The sequence below is a fragment of the Piliocolobus tephrosceles genome, chromosome 3 (genome assembly GCF_002776525.5).
Source record: "Piliocolobus tephrosceles isolate RC106 chromosome 3, ASM277652v3, whole genome shotgun sequence".
Classification (NCBI taxonomy): domain Eukaryota; kingdom Metazoa; phylum Chordata; class Mammalia; order Primates; family Cercopithecidae; genus Piliocolobus; species Piliocolobus tephrosceles.
Genome location: NC_045436.1, coordinates 103,251,877 through 103,274,546, shown reverse-complemented (window position 1 = coordinate 103,274,546; position 22,670 = coordinate 103,251,877). Strand labels below are relative to the sequence as shown.

The following is a 22,670-nucleotide window of genomic DNA, read 5'->3' as shown; positions in this document are numbered from 1 at the left end:
AAATTAGCATACAAGCATTGGTATTAAGAAGCAGATACAGGTTAACATTCTTTATAGAAACTTCTATGTCTAAAGTCAGTTTGGAAATAACCTGTGGCCTTCTAGACTCCACTTCTTTTGTAGGGCCTTAAAATACTTGTAATTAGAATGAGTGAGACCCATTAGAATTAAGTGAGACCCCCTAATTCTAGACATAGATTGAAGAATTAACAGGGTGCACATTATTTTCAACATATGTTGAAGGAACAGTTTACTTGATGAAATCATAGTTGATTTGAAATATGTTTATATCAAATGAGTTAAGAAAATATCCCCAAGTATCCTTAGGTGTGGAAGTGATAATGGTCCTGAAATACTAATATTTTTCTCCATACTAGGTATTTGAAACATTATACAAATGTTGTGTGTTCTATGAAGCAGCGTGCCTTTATCTAAATGGCAGAGTTTGAATTCCAGTCCCATAAGACAAATTTCACATCCTGCACTCCCACACGTATGCACGGGAGCTTACAAAATCCAGAAAATTCAGACATAAACTGTGGGAGACAAAGCACAATGGACAGTTAAGCTGTTTTGATTACAAGCCAATTGTAATTGCTTAAGATAAAAAAATTTAAACCCAAATTAGAGTTTTTCTTATTTTTACACTACTACAATAATCACTAGTTGTCATTCATTGGGTGGAATAATTTAGTTTTGTGCTATCTATCATAGTTTTTTATTTCAAAATATCAGTTCTTTTGTGTATACCAAAACGCATTCCCTAAAATTGCTGCTATGTAAAATTGGGTAATTAGCATCCATAGCAATTAACACTAAGAGATACTGTATGAAGAAAGTTGTTCCAGATAAAGTTGCCAATGATCCCTTATTCAGTAAATATTGAAACTTGTTTAAAAATAAAAATAGTAAAATTTAGCTTTGAAAATGATTTGAGTTTAACCATCTTCCTTCCTTATTTTGCCCCCAGGCAGAGTTGTAAAGAAAACTGCTCAATGCTATTTTACTTTCTTTCAATGATTCTTTTCTAGATGTTTTCTGTGTTTTTAAAGTAACATACTTTGGGGTGAAATCAATTATGTGGATTGTCAAACCTTATTAAAGATCCTGAGAAGAGTGAGAATTTTTTTGCATAGCCTTAAAAAAACTATGGATGAGTCTTTAAACCTCATCTCTCCTAAATTATCAGTTTTTCCCTCTCCAATGAGTAATTACCATGAACATATAAACATTCTTTAATATTTCTCATTTTAAACCTCCTTGTACCACAACTCACCCATCCAGCCATTGCTGCCCCTATTTCTCCACTCCTTAATACATTAAAATGCCTGAAAGATTTGTTTGGACTGGCCCTTTCTGTTTGTTTCCCTCGGTAATCTTATGAACACATTCCAGGCAGAATTTCATTTGTACTGATCTGGTAGATTGAAACAGCTCTTGCAAGGTTGTTCAAAAAACTTCCTCATTCCCTAATCCAGTTATCTACATGTTGCCTAATCTAATGACCTCCATTTTCCCTAATCTAGCAGTCTATATTCACACACTTTTCATCTTATTTACTTCTCAATAGCATTTGACTTGTTGATCATCATTTTCGTTCAGCCTCTCTTTTTTTGGCTTACTAAATTTTCTTCAACATAGCTACAGTATTATCTAGGGACCTCATTAGGTCCCTGTCTTTAAATATCATCTCATTGGTGACTTCCAAATGTATGCCTTTGGTCTAGACCTCTCCCCTAAACTCCAGCCTTTGTTTTATTCACTGTTGTATCCTCAGAACTAGAATAGTGACTGGCATAACAACAGGTGTTCAATAAATTTATTGAATAAATGAATGAATGCTCTGCTTTACATCCTAGGGTTCTTATAAAAACCAAATGAATCAAAGGATATAAAAGTAATTTGTAAACTGTAGATCACCCAGCAACTGTCATCTGATATTATGAGTCTTGCAGATTTGTAATATTAATAAACAATAAAATGAGTAAGATCTGAGGGAATTTTAAAAATGGATTTGAACATTTTAATCCAGATTTCAAAAGTGGCACGTCTCTCTGAATTCAACGTCCTATTTAACTCATCAAACTCTGGGCATCAGGCAAAGAGGTATAATGAATCTGTATTCCAATGCAAAGAGAAATACCGTAATATTTGCTTTGATGTAAGTATGGTATCTTTAATGCATGAGGCTCACAAATTTGCCAGACTCAGTTATCTCAACTTGAATGACATGTCCTTGCAGAACTAGTTGCAGGGTTAATCATTTACAATGCAAATAGGCAATTAGATAAGTTACATGATCCATAGCTTTAAAGCTTAGTACTTTCTGGCTGAGTGGCTGTCACTGAAAGAATAAGACATGAATACAAGCTAATAAGATGAGTGTGGTTGAAATACATGAATTCAAAAATTTATAGCCTCTACCTGCTATAGCGAATTATTTTACAAGAGTAGTGGTTCTTAATCTTTCTGATGCATCAGAATCACCCAGCAGGCATCTTAAAAGCACACATTGCGGGAGCCCATTGACAGTTTGGTTCAGTTAGTGTGGAATGAGGTCCAAGAATTCCCATTTCTAACAAGTTTCCAGGTACTGCCGAGGTTACTTGCTGTCATCTTAGACATACAGACTGAAGTTTTCATCACAGTTTGAGTAACCCTGCAATAGGGGGTTTATCACCATGTTTACAGGGAGTATAAAGTTCAATATAATTTCACATTTATTCCTCTATATGAAGAATCTTTGTCCCTTTATCAACATAATTGAGACCTTCTTGTTTTTAACTTTCATGACCATTAGGAATTCCTATACTTCTCACCAATTTTCCTCAGTATTCAAGTCAACCATACTGTTAGGGGACATCCTGACAGAATATGCCTTTAGTTTTAGGTTCATTTGTAAGTCAACAAACTCCCTGTCTTGCTCCTAAAGAAGTGGTATTCCATTTGCTACATGTTGTGGATTATTGCATCAGGATTTGCTTTCTCTTGTAATTCTAGTCTGTATCAGCATTGGTGGAGTAACACTGATCTGAATATAAATACCATCTCTCATAGCAGCCTTCCTCCTGCGTCAATCAGATATTTTGAATTCACGCATCTCCCAACCTATACTAAACTAAATTAGAAGAGGACATAAATTCTAGATACTTTGGCTCTGCCAAGAAAATGTTCTACCTTTATTTCTTGGAAGATTCTATCAGAAGAATGTAATTACATGCTGTGAAGGAAGTAACTAGATTCTGAACCTCTGACAAAAGTGAAAGTCAGAATATACTGTTGGACTTAAATTGAGATCCTGTTAACTTTCCAGTGCAATCTGGGAAACAAGTATTCAAAACATAATAAACTATATCATTCTTATCTTTGACATGCTCAGCACAAATAGCACACTTTCGAAGAAGTAAGTCCAAGAAATGTGAAAGATAGTGAAATATAAACTTAGCCTATTTGAGATTTTAAGTTTCATGAATCACTGAAAAATAAATGTACCACAATTATACTTTTTTAAAAACATGACCAAAATAAAAATCAATATTTACTTGAAAGATAAATCAGTCATCACTTTCTTATTTATTTAGTTATTTATACTTTAAGTTCTAGGATACATGTGCGGAACGTGCAGGTTTTTTACATAGGTAAACACGTGCCATGGTGGTTTGCTGCACCCATTAACCTATCATCTACATTAGGTATTTCTTTTAATGCTATCCCTCCTCTAGCCCCTCATGCCCCAACAGTCCCCAGTGTGTGATGTTCCCCTCCCTGTATTCATGTTCTCGTTGTTCAACTTCCACTTATGAGTGAGAACATGTGGTGTTTGATTTTCTGTTCCTGTGTTAGTTTGCTGAGAATGATGTTCCAGCTTCATCTAGGTCCCTGCAAAGCACATGAACTCAACCTTTTTATGGGTGCATATTATTCCATGGTGTATATGTGCCACATTTTCTTAATCCAGTCTATCATTGATGGGCATTTGGGTTGGTTCCAAGTCTTTCCTATTGTGAATAGTGCTTCAATAAACATACATGTGCACGTGTCTTTATAGGAGAATGATTTATAATGCTTTGGGTATATACCCAGTAATGGAGTTGCTGGGTCAAATGGCATTTCTGGTTCTAGATCCTGGAGGAATTGCCACACTGTCTTCCACAAAGGTTGAACTAATTTACACTCCCACCAACAGTGTAAAATTGTTCCTATTTCTCTACATCCTCTCCAGCATCTGTTGTTTCCTGACTTTCAATGATCGCCATTCTAACTGGTGTGAGATGATATCTCATTGTGGTTTTGATTTGCATTTCTCTAATGACCAGTGATGATGAGCGTTTTTCATATGTTTGTTGGCTGCATAAATGTCTTCTTTTGGGAAGTGTCTGTTCATGTCCTTTGCTCACTTTTTGATAGTTTTTTTTTTTTTTTCTTGTAAGTTTATTTAAGTTCCTTGTAGTTTCTGGATATTAGCCCTTCATCAGATGGATAGATTGCAAAAATTTTCTCCCATTCTGTAGGTTGCCTGTTCACTCTGATGATAGTTTCTTCTTCTGTGCAGAAACTCTTTAGTTTAATTAGATCCCATTTGTCAATTTTTGCGTTTGTTATAATTGCTTCTGTTATTTTAGTCAGGAAGCCTACCTATGTCCTGAATGATATTGCCTAGGTTTTCTTCCAGGGTTTTTATGGTTTTAGGTCTTATGTTTAAGTCTTTAATCCATCTTGAGTTAATTTTTGTATAAGGTATAAGAAAGGGGTCCAGTTTCAGCTTTCTGCATATGGCTAACCAGTTTTACCAACACAATTTATTAAATAGGGAATCCTTTGCCCATTACTTGTTTTTGTCAGGTTTGTCAAAGATCAGATGGTTGTAGATGTGAGGCATTATTTCTGAGGCCTCTGTTCTGTTCCATTGGTCTATATATCTGTTTGGTACCAGTACCATGCTGTTTTGGTTACTGTAGCCTTGTAGTATAGTTTGAGGTCAGATAGCGTGATGTCTCCAGCTTTGTTCTTTTTGCTTAGGATTGTCTTGGCTATATGAGCTCTTTTTTGGCTCCATATGAAATTTAAAGTAGTTTTTTTCTAATTCTGTGCAGAAAGTCAATAGTAGCTTGATGGGGATAGCATTGAGTCTGTAAATTACTTTGGCGAGTGTGGCCATTTTCACGATACTAATTCTTCCTATCCATGAGCATGGAATGTTTTTCCATTTGTTTGTGTCCTCTCTTAATTCCTTGAGCAGTGGTTTGTAGTTCTCCTTGAAGAGGTCCTTCACATCCCTTGTAAGTTGGATTCTTAGGTATTTTATTCTCTTCGTAGAAATTGTGAATGGGCGTTCACCCATGATTTGGCTCTCTGTTTGTTTATTATTGATGTATAGGAAAGCTTGTGATTTTTTTTACACTGATTTTGCATCCTGAGACTTTGCTGAAGTTACTTATCAGCTTAAAGAGATTTTGGGCTGAGGCAATCAGGTTTTCTAAATATACAATCATGTCATCCACAAACAGAGATAATTTGACTTCCTCTTTTCCTATTTGAATGCCCTTTATTTCTTTCTCTGCCCTTTGCCTGATTACCCTAGCCAGAACTTCCAATACTATGCTGAATAGTGGTGAGAGAGGGCATCCTTGTCTTGCGCTGGTTTCCAAAGGGAATGCTTCCAGCTTTTTCCCATTCAGTATGACATTGGCTGTGGGTTTGTCATAAATAGCTCTTATTATTTTGAGGTATGTTCCATCAATACCTAGTGTATTGAGAGTTTTTAGCATGAAGGGGTGTTGAATTTTATTGAGGGCCTTTTCTGCATCCATTGAGATAATCATGTGGTTTGTGTCATTGATTCTGTTCATGTGATGGGTTATGTTTATTGATTTGCATATGTTGAACCAGCCTTGCATCCCAGGGATGAAGCCAACTTGATTGTGGTGGATAAGCTTTTTGATGTGCTACTGGATTCAGTTTGCCAGTATTTTGTTGAGGATTTTCACATCAATGTTCATCAGGGATATTGGCCTGAAATTTTGTGTGTATGGGTGTGTGTGTCTCTGCCAGGTTGTGGTAACAGGATGATGCTTGCCTCATAAAAAGTTAGGGAGGAGTCCCTCTTTTTCTGTTGTTTGGAATAGTTGCAGAAGGAAGGGTACCAGCTCCTCTTTGTACCTGTGGTATAATTTGACTGTGAGTCCATCTGGTCCTGGGCTTTTTTTGGTTGATAGGCTATTATTACTACCTCAATTTCAAAATTTGTTATTGATCTATTGAGGGATTTGACTTCTTTCTGGCTTAGTCTTGGAAGGGTGTACGTGTCCATACAAATGAATATTTATTCATTTCTTCTGGATTTTCTAGTTTATTGCATAAAGGTGTTTATAGTATTCTCTGATGGTAGTTTGTATTTCCATGGGGTCAGTGGTGATATCCCCTTTATCATTTTTTATTGTGTCTGTTTGATTCTTCTTTGTTAGTCTGAGAGCAGTCTATCTATTTTGTTGATCTTTTCAAAGAAACAACTCCTGGATTCATTGATTTTTTGAAGGGTTTTTCATGTTTCTATCTCCTTCAGTTCTGCTCTGATCTTAGTTATCTCCTGTCTTTTGCTAGCTTTTGAATTTGTTTGCCCTTTCCTCTCTCGTTCTTTTCATTGTGATGTTAGGATGTTGATTTTAGATGATTCCCATTTTCTCCTGTGGGCATTTGGTACTATAAATTTCCCTCTAAACACTACTTTTTATCTATGTCCCAGAGATTCTGGTACGTTTTGTTTTTGTTCTCATTGGTTTCAAATAACTTATTTATTTCTGCCTTAATTTTGTTATGTACTCAGTAGCCATTCAGGAGCAAGTTGTTCAGTTTCCATGTAGTTGTGTGGTTTTGAGGGAGTTTCTTAATCCTGAATTCTAATTTGATTGCACTGTGTTCTGGGAGACTGTTTGTTATGATTTATGTTCTTTTGCACTTGCTGAGGAGTGTTTGACTTCCAATTATGTGGTTGATTTTAAAATAAGTGTGATGTGGTGCTGAGAAGAATGTATATTCTGTTGATTTGGAGTGGAGAGTTCTGTAGATATGTATTAGGTCTGCTTGGTCCAGAGCTGAGTTCAAGTCCTGAATATCCTTGTTAATTTTCTGTCTCATTGATCTGTCTAATATTGACAGTGGGGTGTTAAAGTCTCCCACTATTATTGTGTGGCAGTCTAAGTCTCTTTGTAGGTCTCTAAAAACTTGCTTTATGAATCTAGGTGCTCCTGTATTGGATGCATATATATTTATGATAGTTAGCTCTTCTTGTTTCATTGATCCCTTTACCATTATGTAATGCCCTGCTTTGTCTTTTTTGATCTTTGTTGGTTTAAAGTCTGTTTAATTTGAGACTAGGATTGCAACTACTTCCTTTTGCTTTCCACTTGCTTGTTAAATATTCCTCTATCCCTTTATTTTGAGCCTATGTGTATCTTTGCACATGAGATGGGTCTCCTGAATACAACACACCAATGGGTCTTGACTTTATCCAATTTGCCAGTCTGTGTCTTTTAATTGTGGCATTTAGCCCATTTAGATTTAAGTTAATATTGTTATGTGTGAATTTGATCCTACCATTATGATGCTAGCTGGTTATTTTGCCCATTAATTGATGCGGTTTCTTCATAGTGTCAATGGTCCTTACAATTTGGTATGCTTTTGCAGTGGCTGGTACAAGTTTTTCCTTTCCATAGTTAGTGCTTCCTTCATGAGCTCTTGTAAGGTAGGCCTGGTGGTGAAAAAATCTCTCAGCATTTGCTTATCTGTAAAGGATTTTATTTCTCCTTCGCTTATGAAGCGATTCTCTTGCCTTGGCCTCCCAAAGTTCTGGGATTACAGGCATGAGCCACCATGGCTGGCTCAATACTTGTGTGTGTGTGTGTGTGTGTGTGTGTGTGTGTGTGAGAGAGAGAGAGAGAGAGAGAGAGAGAGACTGAATCTCACTCTGTCATCTAGGCTGGAGTACAGTGGCATGATCTCGGCTCACTGAAACCTCCACCTTCTGGGTTCAAGTGATTCTCATGCCTCAGCCTCCTGAGTAGCTGGGATTACAGGCATGTGCCACCACATCCGGCTAACTTTTGTATTTTCAGTAGAGATAGGGTTTCACCATGTTGTTTGGGCTGGTCTCGAACTTCTAACCCTAAATGATCCACCCACCTTGGCCTCCCAAAGTGCTGGGATTACAGGCATCAACCACCATGCCCAGCCCTGAGCCACTGTGCCCAGCACTATGCTTTTTATATGCATGTATTTGTGTTTTCAGTTTGAGCAAGGCAGAATTTTTACTTACTGTTCCCATTTTAGACATTTTCACAGTAAAGTTTGAGGAAAGGCAAGTCAGTATTAATTTGTAGAATGTAGAATTTTGAAGTCAATTCTTTATATATCTATAACCAAAGAGACAGACTCTCAACAAATCATTTCCAAATTTAATTTTTAGAAACTTATTATAATTAATAAATACCAATTAATCTATAACTGGTTAATAAGTATTCATTTATAGCTACTTTGAACTTAAACATAAGCTAGCTGCGTATTATAGAATAATTTCTTCTTACAAACAGATTATGACGTAGTAGGGGATATAAGAAATATGTAAAACAGTATTATAGTATGTACTGAGGAAATCAAAATGTAGAATTAATTTTGTAACAATTGAAGATAACATTTAGTAATGTGTTTGTTGTGTGGTACTGACTGCGAATGAAATGATAATTACTGTCACTGGGACCTTAATTAATTCTGAGTTTTTGGTTTACAGAGTTTTAAATATTCAAATATATTATTGTACAAAAATACATTTTGTCAACTTTTCCATTGACAAAATGCATTGAAATTTTATCATGCTGATATTTTTGAAATTACCCTTGGGGAAGAAATACTTGTAAAAAAAATCACTTAACAAATCATACCAAAACTCTTCAATTTTCAAGTAGTAAAATCTCTATATATGAAAAACTTAAATACAGTATTGAATGTGAGGACAATTTGTTCTCCAGCTTTATTTTGTGAATCATGTGCTATTTTATGATTTTCGTTGTTATTTATTAAAAAGTGGCAGTATCCATAGATGCCTGTAATTTGTTGCTTGTGCTCCACATAACTCTGCTTTTTTTCAAGTATCGGTCACCATAAAAGGGAAGAAATATTTTTCCTCTTAGTAATTTCCCACTGATATACTTCAGAATTTACTTTTATTCTTGCAATTTATCATTAGAGTTCCACTACGAATAAAGTCTCAGACTAAGTTTGGGGAAAGTAATACTTAATACTTAAAAAAATAAATAAATAAGATCTTATAGCTGTCTGATTGAAAATTATTAACTCTATTTAGAAGATTAAAATATTTTTCTATAGTCTATAATAAAATGGATAGCACAATAGTCTAGTTTTCAACTGATTTGCAGTTGGGAATGAGGAAACAGTTCACCCTTGAAGTTATAACAGCATTTTTTTATATTGATTTCTTTACCCTACCTTTTAATTTTTGATTATGCATTTCTTAGTCTATTAAATTCATTAAGCTTTTCTTAATCTAACTTTAATTTTTGTGAAAGTTGATCATGTCAAGCATCTATTTAAAAGGATCGATTTTATTTTTAAGAAAGAAAAATTTATGTCAAATCCAAATATATAGAATATCTCAATAAAATGTACAAATACCTTCAATCAGATATAAACAAGTAAAATTGAATGATGTGGTCAACTTAGTTAACAAAATCATAAATGCTTGATGTGTTAACAGCAGCACTAAAGCATTGCTACCAACAAGAGTTAACATCTAAAAGTTGTATACTACTTTCTGACATGTGTTCTTTAAAATGTGAACAAATCTAGTGTCATTTAAAGTAGTATTATTTAAAAGATTACAACTGCATAAGATACTTATGTCCATGCAGAAATGAAGAAAGTAGAATGTATGCTGGTTCACATAACATGAATATGATGTGATATAATACACACACACACAATTGGATTGAAGACTGGGAAACTCTCACCACTCCAGTGATAATTAGATCTCAACATTGCTTTTTAAAATTTCACCTCTTGAAAGAATTTTTTATTCGAAGTGGTTAAAGGGATCAAGTCCCATAAAGGGCTAAGAAAGAGAGTGAATCTTGAGCCACATGATTGAAAGCCAAAATTCTGAGTTTATTCATTTATCAAATCATGTCTTTGGTAGGTTATTTTTAAGCCCCTTCACTTGCAAGGTAGTGCCAGGCTCTTAGAACCAAGGGGTTATGCATTAGAACAGATGGCACTTTCAGTTAGAAATCACCTATTTTTAGTACAGAGTATGTAGTTCATATCTATAGAAATTATATCTATATAATTGTTTAGTCACACCTTTAGTAATAAGTCTATATTTACACGAAGAATCATACAAAAAGTTTTTCTAAGTCATGCCCCACCCCTTGCTATTAAAATGAGGAATGAAGATCTAGATCCATAGATGAAATTCACAGATGGGATTTTGTATCTGTGATTGGCAGTCTAAATGAGATTCAGTGTCAGACACGCAGCACCATTGGCAGAGATAAAGCATCAAATGAAAAGTCAGGGGATAATGGCCAGTTGTGCATATCATTATTTTTCTTCTGCTTTCAGGCAGATACGCACTGTAGCGGCTGCCACTCACTCTAATTACTAGGCCTGGAGTGACACAGCAGGATATTGCTCTCTGAATTGCTAAGCATCCTTCAGGCAAAGACAACAATTACAATATTCTGATTTCAAAATGATAATATTTTGGGCTCAATACTGTGATATAAGAGGATCAGAATACAAAATTAATTTTTAGAACTGCACGATGCCAAATGAAGCATCTTTTTATTGTGCCATTTAGTTACTTCTACCACTTATATGTCATACAGCCATGTATATGCATATTAATGTACTGTATATTTACATGTGCAGTATGTAATTTTAATGTGTATTGGTGTGCATATCAAGAAAAATAACGCTTTTAGACCATCCCTGTTACTATTGACTAATTGTTCTCTCTTATTAGATGTAATATCTCTGGGATCGATTTATTTACTTTTTGCATAGGTAAGGGTGAGAGACAATTAAATGACATAAATTTAATATTTACAACATTTCTACTTTTGCCTAACATAGTGCTAGTATTTTTATGTGCTTTATTTTGTTGAATTCTCACAAAAATTGACTATGTATAATTATTTACAAAGCATGATCAAGATGACTGAGTTTCAGACTCCTTCCTTATACCATACACAAAAATCAACTCCAGAGGGATTAAAGACTTAAATGTAAAACTCAAAACTGTAAAAACCCTCGAAGACAACCTAGGCAATACCATTCAGGACATAGGCACAGGTGAAGATTTCATGATGAAAATGCCAAAAGCAATTGCAAGGAAAGCAAATATTGACAAATGGGATCTAATTAAACCAAAGAGCTTCTGCATAGCAAAGGAAACTACCAACAGAGTGGACAGACAGCCTACAGAATGGGAGAAAATTTTTGTATGCATCTGACAAAGTTCCAATATCCAGCATCTATGAGGAACTTAAACGATTCACAAGAAAAAAAACAACCCCATTAAAAAGTGGTCAAAGGACATGAACAGACACTTTTCAAAAGAAGACATACATGTGGCAAACAATCATATGAAGAAAAGCTCAACACCACTGATCATTAGAGAAATGCAAATCAAAACCACGTAAAATGCCATCCCACACCAGTCAGAATGGCTATTACTAAAAATTCAAAAAATAATAATAACAAATGCTGGCAAGGTTGTGGAGAAACAGGAACACTTATACACTGTTGGTGGGCATATAAATTAGTTCAACCACATCAAAGACAGTGTGTTGACTCCTCAAAGACCTAAAGACAGAAATACCGTCTGACTGAGCAGTCCCATTACTGGGTGTATACCCAAAGGAATATAAAGCAGTCTGTTATGAAGATACATGCACACATATGTCCATTTCAACATTATTCACAATAATGAAGACACGGAATCAACCCAAATGCCCATCAAATGACAGACTGGATAAAGAAAATGTGTTACACGTACACCACAGAACACTATATAGCCATTAAAAAAAGAACAAGATCATGTTCTTTGCAGGGACATGAATGGAGCTGAAGGCCATTATCCTTAGCAAACTACCACAGGAACAGAAAACCAAACACTGCGTGATCTCACTTATAAGTGGGAGCTAAATAATGAGAACACATGGGCAAACAGAGGGGAACAACACACACTGACTGGGGACTATCAGAGGGTGGAGGGTGAAAGGATGTAGAAAATCAGGAAAAATAATGGGTACTAGGCTTAATACCTGGATGATAAAATAATCTCTACAACAAATCCCCATGACACAAGTTTATCTGTGTAACAAACCTGAACATGTATCCCTGAACTTAAAATAAAAGTTGTTTTTTTTTTTTTTTTTTTTTTTTTTTAAATCACTGAGTTTCCAGAAGTTAAATAACTCCCTGGAAGTCAAACAGCTAATATAAGATAAAACTGTGATTCTAGATGGGTTTTCTTTGACTTCTAAATCTATAATTTTTCAGATACAAGTTGTTTAAAGCAGGGGGCCCCAACCCCTGGGCCACACAGCAGGAGGTGAGCCAAGGGCAAGTGAACCGTTACTGCCTGAGTTCCCCCATTTGTCAGATCAGTGGCAGCGTTAGATTCTTATAGGAGCAAACCCTATTGTGAACTGCTCCTGAGAGGGATCTAGGCGGCCCGCTCCTTATGAGAATCAAACTAACGCCTGATGATCTAAGGTGGAGCAGTTTCATTCTGAAACGATCCCCACCACCAGCCCATTTGTGGAAACAATGTCTTCCACAAAAAGGTTGGGGATCACTGATGATCGACCTAGAGTGGAACTAGACATGTAAAAGAATCACTGTTTCCCTAGTAGTGAGATGTTTGCTATAATATGAGGAGGCTAGTTTTGTTTATTCAAAAGATTTGTCAACATTAGAAAACCTATTTAATATATTTTTTGAGCCCTTCCTGTTCCCATTTAGTTGTATTAAAATGTAATGCACCAATACTGGTTGTTCAACTGGTTGGCTTAAAGTTACTGCACTTCTCTGACTTTTCACCCGTTTCAAAAATTTATATCAATGCTAGAATAGTTGTCCTTCTAAACCTAGAGCATTCATATAGAATCCCTGTAACTTTCAGAACTATGTGTGAACCATATTGACTGTGAAATAACAGAGAGCGTGGTGCCTGTTGTAAACTGGAAGTTCCTTGTAAAAGTATTTAGATCCACTTACAAACAAACAACATCTTAACCAAACGAAACACTCAGATATGAATTAATTCAACCCAAGGGATCAAGTATACAACATTGCATGAAAATTAAATGTTGATAGATATTTGAGTACCTTAGAAGTTAGTATATTAACATATCAGGATCCCGTTAAGTACTATTCTATTTCTTTAATTATTCCTTCTGTGAGCACCACTATTTTCAAAGACAGTGAAGGGGTACAGGCTCTGATACTTGTCTTCAGAAATACTCCTTTAAACATGAAAGGTATAACGAAACCATGCCTCAAGACCTCTCAAGGTCAAATATGGTTATCCCTGTTTTGTAAGTGGGAAAATTAACTCACTGGGGAAACTTAAATGCGCTATAAAAGACTTCTAAGAAATTCAATTACATGCTTTGGAAGTCTAGCACTTCGAAGTTGATATTAGAGATTATAAAGGTTTTAAAGTTCATGAGTTGTTCTTTGGGGAAAAATACTAGAGAAACCATCAAGGTTTTGCAGAGGCACTGCCAGAGTTTCCTAAAGCTCACCCTCAGGTGCGAGAGCCATCGGGGGTGTTGATCTGGCCTTTGTGACTGTCCAGGCATGTCTTCTTCTTCCCTGCCTCCTCTTTGTTTGCCTTCCTGAAGTTGTGATTTCAGGGGATGAGGTTCCTCTTCCAGAACAGAGGCATAAAGAAGAACCTCTGGGTCAAAGTCATTGTAGAGGTGGCTCTTTACTCTTTCCTGTGACTCCCATATCCAATCACGATGTCCTGGTGGCCTCTGTGTGTGCACTATGCCGAGCTCAGACTGTTTCATGCTTGCTTCAAATGAAAGGCCAAGCTCTGTGGACCACTTTTCCGTCTTCTCTGTCTTTCATTTTGTTTTTGCCATTTCTCCCTGTTCAGCAGCTTCGAGTGAATAGATTGGATTACGAATTGATGCAGACCTATGGGTTGTTGCTAGGACAAAAAACCCAGGCTTTGTTTAGAAAATGACATTTGTTCTCCAGCTTTCTCCTGAAAACATAAGAGTCTCTCCTTTTTAAAATTTTTCTTTCCACTCAGAAACCATGGTAAATATTTCAATTCATTGGGTAGAACTTAGTACGGGCTGTCTTAGGCATAGTCTTTGTTTCAGGGGTTCCTCTGGAGGCTGATGATGAGGAGTCTCTGGATGCAACCTCAGCTGCATGTGTTACTGTGTTTTCACAGGAGGCGATCGAGATCGGATGACAGCAAATCATGAGAGCTACCTCCTCATGGCAAGCACCCAGAATGATATGGAAGACTGGGTGAAGTCCATCCGCCGAGTCATATGGGGACCTTTCGGAGGAGGTGAGTGTACTTTAAAATCATGGAAAAACAGAAAGGTAGACCAAACCTGTTCATCCCATTCCCCCAGCTAATGCTACTATTAGCTCCTGTATTCAAGGGGGTGAATGTTAAAATAAATTGTAAATTGTTCAACATTATTTTTAGACATATATCTTTGAAAATCCTGCAGGTTTAATTTAGATCATGTATCATTAATGACAAACCTTCTTCTGTGAATATGTTGAATGATAAAAATGGGTGGGGTTTTTTTAGTTTTGCATTTTCCCATGTTACCAACAATACACAGTTATGGGATTCACACTGTAAAGCTAGATTAGTTAAGAACATCTAGACATGAAGTGAGAAATTTATGACTAGTGGTTCTGGAAGATATCCCAGCCCCCAAATGCTCAATTGTATCAAAGAGGAACGCCACAACTTTTGATAATAATCTGATGATTATTGGAGTAAAAACATGCTTCAGATCAGTTAAGTGTTTGTAAATTTGAAAGTAAGTTTTTAAAAGGTTTGAGATAACACCAGATTGAGAATGCACCATGTCAAGAATGAGCTAAAAAGATGCTATGAATAGAACTAAACAAAGGAAGAAAAGATTAAAGATGTGATCCTGGTATGCCAAAAAATAGAAAATAGAATCATATAAACAGAAAACTTACCTAATGAAAATGAGCAAGTGGATCAAAAAAAAGCACAAAATTATTTATCTACAACCACAGTATATTTCCAAGAACATAATGCCTAATTTTTATACGGTGATGTGGTTAAAAATAAATTGTATTAGGTCAAATTTACACTTTATAAACAATTACAATCCTTATATTTATTTTCCATTCTTTTGTATATTGTCAGCACCCTGAATTGAGACAGTGATTTTTTTTATCTCTAAACATATCAGATGCTTCTTAGGCTGACTGACCATTTTATATTTTAAAATAACTTCAGAAGTTTAGTTTTAAAAGTTGGTAAGTTGAAGTTAAAATAGTAAAGATTCATTGAAAACATGATATTTTACTAGATTAACGGCACGTGTTTGTAAAGTGTCTATGTTTTAACAGTATCTTCTGTTAGGGAAAGGGAAGGTTCCTAACCAGGATGACCATTCATTCCAATTTCCTTAGTAAGAGCGGCTTACAACTTTTGTCCCAGGCTAATTACTGATCTTGCTACCATTCACTCCCATGGTGTTCGAGTTTGGATGACAACACATACAGTTACCTTATTCATAACCCAAAATGGCTAGCAAGTGACTATGTAAAATACTTGAAAACACCAGCTGAATCCCCACTCCAGTACCTTAGCAGAGGATTCCTCATAGTTACGCAGTAAGGAGTTCCCCTTTATCCATGGTTTCAGTTACCACTGGTCAACTGCAGTCTGAAAATATTAAATGGAAAATTCCAGAAATAAACAATTCATAAGATTTAAGTCGCACATTGTTTTTAGTAGCATGATGCAATCTTGTGCTGTCCTTCCCAGGAAATGAATCGTCCAATTGTCCAGTACATTCACGCTGCACACACTACCTGCTGCCCATTAGTAGCCATCTCAGTGATCAGATCGACTGTCACAGTATCACAGTGCTTGTGTTCAAGAAAATCTTGTTTTACTTAATAACTGACCCGAAGTGCAAGAGTAGCTAATATTGGCAATTTGGATATGCCTGCCTGCCTGCCTTCCTTCTTTCCTTCCTTCTTTCCTTCCTCCCTTCCTTCCTTCCTTCCTTCCTTCCTTCCTTCCTTCCTTCCTTCCTTCCTTCTTTCCTCCTCCTTCCCTCCTTCCCTCCCTTCCTTTCTTGTTTATTTTTATACTGGGTTTCTGTTCAATTGTTTTGAGGCAATTTTTATGAAAGTGTCTAGTCCAGAATCTGAGATCTGAGGAGAGTGATAATTCATTAATAGTGATTTTGTTTTTCTTTTTCTTTTTTTTTTTTTTTTTTTTTTTTTTTTTTTTTTGAGACGAAGTCTCCTTCTGTTGCCCATGCTGGAGTGCAATGGCACAATCTCGGCTCACTGCAACCTCTGCCTCCCTGGTTCCAGTGATTTTCCTGCCTCAGCCTCCCCAGTAGCTGATATTACAGTCGCCTGCCACTACACCCAGCTAATTTTTTTGTATTTTTAGTGGCGATGGGGTTTCACCATGTTGACCAGGCTGGTCTCAACCTCCTGACCTTAGGTGACCCACCCGCCTCAGCCTCCCAGAGTGCTGGGATTACAGGTGTGAGCCATGGCGCCCAGCCCAGTGGTTCTTGTAGCTCTGATTGCTTAGCTACTGATTGTTAGCTCTGATTGTTAGCTACTACCAAAATCAGATCTTTCCCGTATATTTCTGCCTCCTAATGAAAAGAGTTGATTCAGAGACCCAGCAAGGCAGTAAGAATACTATTTGTTAATAATCCTTACGATGAACAATTGGCATGTAGGCAAACAGAGGTTAATTAAGAGGTAACGTGTTCTTGCTTAGCCACAGACCAAGTGCACAATCTTGGATGTGTAGTTTTACCTCCCTTACCTTTGGTTTTACTCATTGGTGAAATAAGAAATTAGAGGAAAAAAATGCTTTCACTTCCTAGCTCCAAAATCCTGTGATTACAGGAGTTCTTTGTAGATCAGTGCTCAGGTCAGTGGATTTTTCTGTTGGCTGAAGTGCTTGAAGGGCAGCACTATTTCTCTTGGTGGTGCTGAGTTACACTTTGTGATTCTTTATGTTCTTAGCAGTGTGCTGTGACACAGAAGGTAAAATACCATTTGAACAACAGGGCAGAACTAAATAATAATAATCCTTTCAATGACAAAAAATTACCTACATGGGCATGCTAGTCAGAGTAATGATGTTTTTAATGGAAGAACCTTTATAACACTGTTCATGGTCTTGTAAAGCTTCTGCCGAATGTCTGGGAAGGAACACAGTGGCCTTGGGGGTCAGTTGGGGTTAAGGCACTAACATCCAAATCAGTTCATGAAACAGCCAGGTGGATGAATGATTAACCCAGCAAGTAAATTGTTCAGTGAGTAGGACTGAGAGGCTTGGTGGACATGGGGGCTGGGGTGCAGAAGGTATGTGCAAGAGCATGGAAGAATGTTGAAGACAGAATTGGTTTGCAAACCATGCCTGGAGAAACATATATGTATGTGTAAATACACCCACACAAATACTTGTTGATGTGTTTGCAGCTTTACCCATAGACTCTTTGCCACTGGATTTTAAATACTTTTCTGTTTTAGGGACACACACATACACATGTATAAATACGTTTTCAGGGTATGCATGTTAAATCAGTGCTCACAAATGAATTCACTTACAAATGATTTGGAAAAGAAGTAAAACTTGTATGGGAAGAGAATAAATGCAGGTGTGAAGGGGCAAAAAGTTTACCCCCTGGAGGTTGGTTTGGTGCCCTGTGATTTCTGGAGGGGCTGAGCCAGCCAGTTGTAAAAGTGTTACACAAGACAAGAGCTGGGAAGTCAACACAAAGTCAAAAGAAAAAGAAAGGGGTTCACACCGCAGCATGGCATTCTCCCTCCTCCCCTCATCCTGTTGTGACTGCACCGGCTGCATGTGACCGGCGGGCACTGGAAGCAGCCGCAGCCACACAGCCTTGGTGAGGAGCCACCGCAGCCCTGCAGCTCCCTCCCAGCTCTCATTGAGAAAAGGGGAGACGGAGCAGGAGGAGGGGGAGGAGACGCTCCTTGCAAAGCTGCCTCCCCCTGCAGATCCAAGGAGCCTCTTGGAATGGGCACTCGACTGTTCTGACGTGGTGATTCCCTCAGGAGTTTGAAGACAGAAAGGAAAGGGGAGAAGCCTGCAGAGAGCATCAAAGGATGAGGGGTGCTATAAAAGGAGCAGGGGAGTCCTTTGAAAGAAATCTATCATGCACTGAAATGCTTTCTGGAGAAGGTGCCATTATTTTCCTCCCCTCTTGCTCAGATGAAAGGAGCCAGCAAGGACAGTCCTGAAATTTTCCTCAGGGGCCTTTTTGTCATTGTTCCTCTTTCCTCTTGCACAGGGCTATTTGCTGACCTTTCCAGAGGAATCTCAGTCCAGCTGAGAAGACAGTTCTTAATAAAAACAAAAAAAATACAAAAACCAATTCCTGCTGTTTGAATGAGAATGGTAGCTTGCTTGCTGCAGTTCTTTTCCTGTGACATTTTGGAATGTCTGCAGAAACTAAAAAAAAACAAAACAAAACAAAAAAAAAAAGCACCTTAAAAACTCCCTGGATTAGACAAGAGAAAAGGAAGTTTTTTTTTGCTAAAAAGGAATAAATGAGAGGTGGTAACTTATTCCTAAGCCAGGACCTGGATGATCAAAACCTTCAAGTTCTAGGAATCAGCACTTCAAAAATAACAAATAAACAAGCATGAGGAGTGACTGTGGGGTTTCGCTCAGAGGCAGGTTTTAAAGGAAGCCAAAACCGGGTTCAGAACTTCGGGCCTGTATGATGCCTGAAGACTGGAATTCTGGGGGGCGCCCCGCTGGTGCCTTAGCCTCAACTCCTTTCATCCCTAAAACTACGTACAGAAGAATCAAACGATGTTTTAGTTTTCGGAAAGGTAGGTAGATGATATGATCGTGTCCTTTTTATAAATACAAATAATATTCATATTCTCTTAGGTTTTAAGGTCTGTTTATGCTCAGATAAAATGGGAGTTTGGAAACCAAGCGCTTAGGACTGTACAAGAGTGATTTGTGTGTGTGTCCTTGCTTGTCTATACTTATTTTCTGAGGTTCATTTAAATCTGTGTATTATTGTCTGTGAATAGGTGGGGTAGGTGGGGCTTAAAGAATAGTGATCCTATGGGGATCACCTTGACTGACAGGGTCCTAAGCAAGCTGGGCTGACCGTCCTCAGAGGAGGGACCAGAGTGATCTTGGGCCCTTCCTAGACCCGAATCAAGCAACCACGTTCTGACCCCTCAAAACAGGGCCTTCGCAAATCCCTGTGCTGTGTCCCCGTCACCTTGGTTTTGATTCTGGCCGCCTGTGCTTGCCTCACCTCCCCTGTTGAGAAAAATTTGATAATCGAATTATCCAGGCTGACCCATTTTCAAGAGGCTTTCAACCATATTGATGAATATTTGCTGGGAATAGGAGTCACCCTGACTTTTCAAATATATCGCAAGGCGGCACTGGGAGAGGGCAAAGATAAGAACTATCAGGAACAGGGGTGAGAACATAGAACAACTTACGATCAACAAAAGAAACTAAGACATTTCTGAATTGACTTATTTTGGGGGAATTAGAGAATACAAAATAGGTAAAATAAAATGTTTTCAGGAAAGGCTTATGGATCAAAATATTTAAAAATATATTTTTGCTTTAAGATAAGGACAATTAAGTGGAATGGCTGTTTAAATAGAAACTAAGTAATTATAATGTTAATGACATGTACAGTAAACTAACAATTTAGCCAGACCCTGCGTTGAATGACATCTAGGGTTGTTTTTCTCCCCCACACCCTTTTTTTGATTTGCCACCCATTTGTTAATCTTCCCTACTTAGTAACTAACAAAAAGTAAAACAAAAATAAGAAAAATCAAAATTACAAAATATGGTGGAAACTTTTTTTTTAAGGAAATTATTGTTCCTGCAGAGTGTTTTCCTTTGCATACCTAAGACGTGGCGACAATCACTGTCATATATTATCAGCAAGGAATTCAGGTGTTAATTTACATTTCTATCTCATCCACAAAGATAATTAAATGAGAGATGCATGTCTCATATTTTTACAGGTCTACAGGGATTTTCTGAATACCATAGGATTGCATCATTGATAGAGAAATTAACAATGACAGAAATTTTTAAAGGCTCAGGGACTAATTGCTTAAAAGATAGTTTCCTCTTCTAGTTCCCCAGCCCATCAGAAACTAAACTGGTTCTATCCAAACACAACTTTTCGGAGTTACTGCTGTTCATTTGTAACATCAGATGTTTGGAGGATTATTAATGTATCTTTAAATGACTTTTTTTTTTTTTTTTTTTTGGTCTTTGCCACCTTTCCGTCTCCCATAGAATCCCTGTGAACACACTGCTGTTCCCGATGCCTTCCTCCCTTTCTCCTTAAATACCAAGCAGAGAAGGCAGTGCCTGGGAAGAACAGTCCCATGGACTGGCAAATGGCCAACACCCAGTAAGGCACAGCTTCCATCTATCCTCTCCTGGGGGGCTATTTTTAAAGGCTGTCCTTTTCTCTGAAAAGCCTTAGTAGTTTGGGGAATGTCCAGCATTTGAACCAGGATGAAGAGTTTTTTTATTTACAAAGCTGTATTCTGCTTTCTGTCGAAAGGAGAAAGGAGAGGAGGTGCAGGAAGCATTCAGCGGTTTTACGCTTCCTTTCCATTCTCTGGAGCCCGCTGCATTCCAGGCTCTCTCTCTTCAAGGGCTTCGTGCCCACAGTTCTGCAGTGGGGCCCTGGGAGCACAGGCGCTCAGCTGCTGCAGCCCCAACCCGCCGCCACCTTGCTCTGCTGCACTCATCACTCAGGGCAGCAGCAGCATGACGCACAGGGGTTTTACATCTTTATTGAAGGTCTGACCTTGAAAAGAATGAACTCGTCTCTCAATTCTGGGTTCCTAAAACCATGCCACCTTAAGAAGAGTGTGTTCTTTTGTGCTTTATTTAATTTCGTGGGTACTCAAGTGTTTCAAGAAGTGGCCTGGGTTTCTGCCTTCCTCTCCCAAGCCTGTCCGAGAGAATCAGCTTAAGTCATTTTAAGGAACGCAATAAGGAAAACGTTTGAAGCCAGGAAAAATGCCCAGAGGTAAAAGAAAAAAAAAAAAAAAAAAAAAAAAAAAAAAAATTGTTGACGTGGCTACTTTTCCTGATCCACATGTAAAACATGTTTTTGTTTTTGTTTTTGTTTTTGTTTTTTTTTGTTTTTTTTTTTTTAGTGTTGTCAAAAGTAGGCCAACAGCAGAGGAGACATGCTGCATTTCTAGCGGTTTTAGAAATGCTGTCAGGATAAAGTGTGGAGTTGAGTAAAAGTTTCCAGAGGCCCGGTTACATTAGAGCTTGCATGTTGTGCAAGCTGAAACTCACCTCTCAGAGCACCTTTCTCTTCCAGACCTCTTCTGTTCTTTGCTACCCTTTCATCTCTCACTCTTTGTTTGGGTACTAATTAAGGTCACTGAAAATGATTTCCCGGTGGTTTGAAAAATCCAGGAACCAAGAAACATCTATTAGGCAGGAAACTGGGGATTGTAGTGCTTTGAATTTATGTTCCGTTGAGATGAAGATTATAAGTGAATTTTTTACCCTGTTGATTTTGAAACTACAATTTTTCTTTCCCTCTATAATAAGCCTATTGGCAGTATAACCAATCCTTTGATTACCTGGGAATGTATAACACCAGAGTCTGAGCACTTGGGTCTAGTCATAAGAGGCTAGATTCCTTGATTGTTGTGATCCCAGGATGCTAAATTAGATTTTTAAAGTCCGACTCTATCTTGATTTTTTCATGAACTGCTCCTTTCTTGGAGATAAGTGATCATCAGGTCTTCAGTGGCTTTTCCTACACAGCAAACGCTTGGTGATCATGTACCATAGTTTCTTCTTTATGTCTTTCTAACTCCGTTTCCATTTCCATCACCTTCGCTCTTTGTGCCTTTATTGCTCCGTGTATGCAACTTACTTTAACCTAGTAGCTTTTCAAGACAGCATTCATCCTCACCTCTGTGCACCCCCAGCACTCTTCACAAATTCCTACAACACACAAGCCACCTTGTGAAGCATTTCCTTATCTGTATTTCTAAAACAGTGCTGTCAAGCAACTTTACACAGCTCAAAAGATTTTTATGATCCCCTATTGCTCACAGGAGGAAGCCCTATTTCAAGTAACTATAAAGGCCCTCGGACAAATTCTAACAATTCCCTGGAGTATAAGCCCCCTGATTCCCCAGACTGTTTCATCCTTTCTCCCAAACACATGTCCTACACCACTTCTTCATGTTTCTTCACTTTGTTTCCTCCACTGTGATGTTTTCTTCTCCATTGTCTGTCCCAACTTTATGCTCTCTTCAAGGCATCACTGGCTCTAATTTCTTCAGCAAGCTTTCTCTGTTGA

The 22,670-nt window shown here is 37.6% G+C and overlaps 1 protein-coding gene across 6 annotated transcripts in view; it reads left to right on the top strand.

Moving 5' to 3' along the window:
- ARHGAP24 (Rho GTPase activating protein 24) overlaps positions 1–22,670 on the top strand; it is a 514,735-nt gene that overhangs the window by 426,011 nt on the left and 66,054 nt on the right. For 5 of the 6 annotated variants that reach the window (XM_023198115.2, XM_023198116.2, XM_023198114.2 and 2 more), the window contains one exon: positions 14,489–14,611. In XM_023198115.2, coding sequence (XP_023053883.1) covers positions 14,489–14,611 — 123 coding nt within the window. Of the gene's footprint in view, positions 1–14,488; positions 14,612–18,614; positions 19,162–22,670 lie in introns of those variants that run through there. The other variant, XM_023198117.2, reaches the window with a different exon arrangement.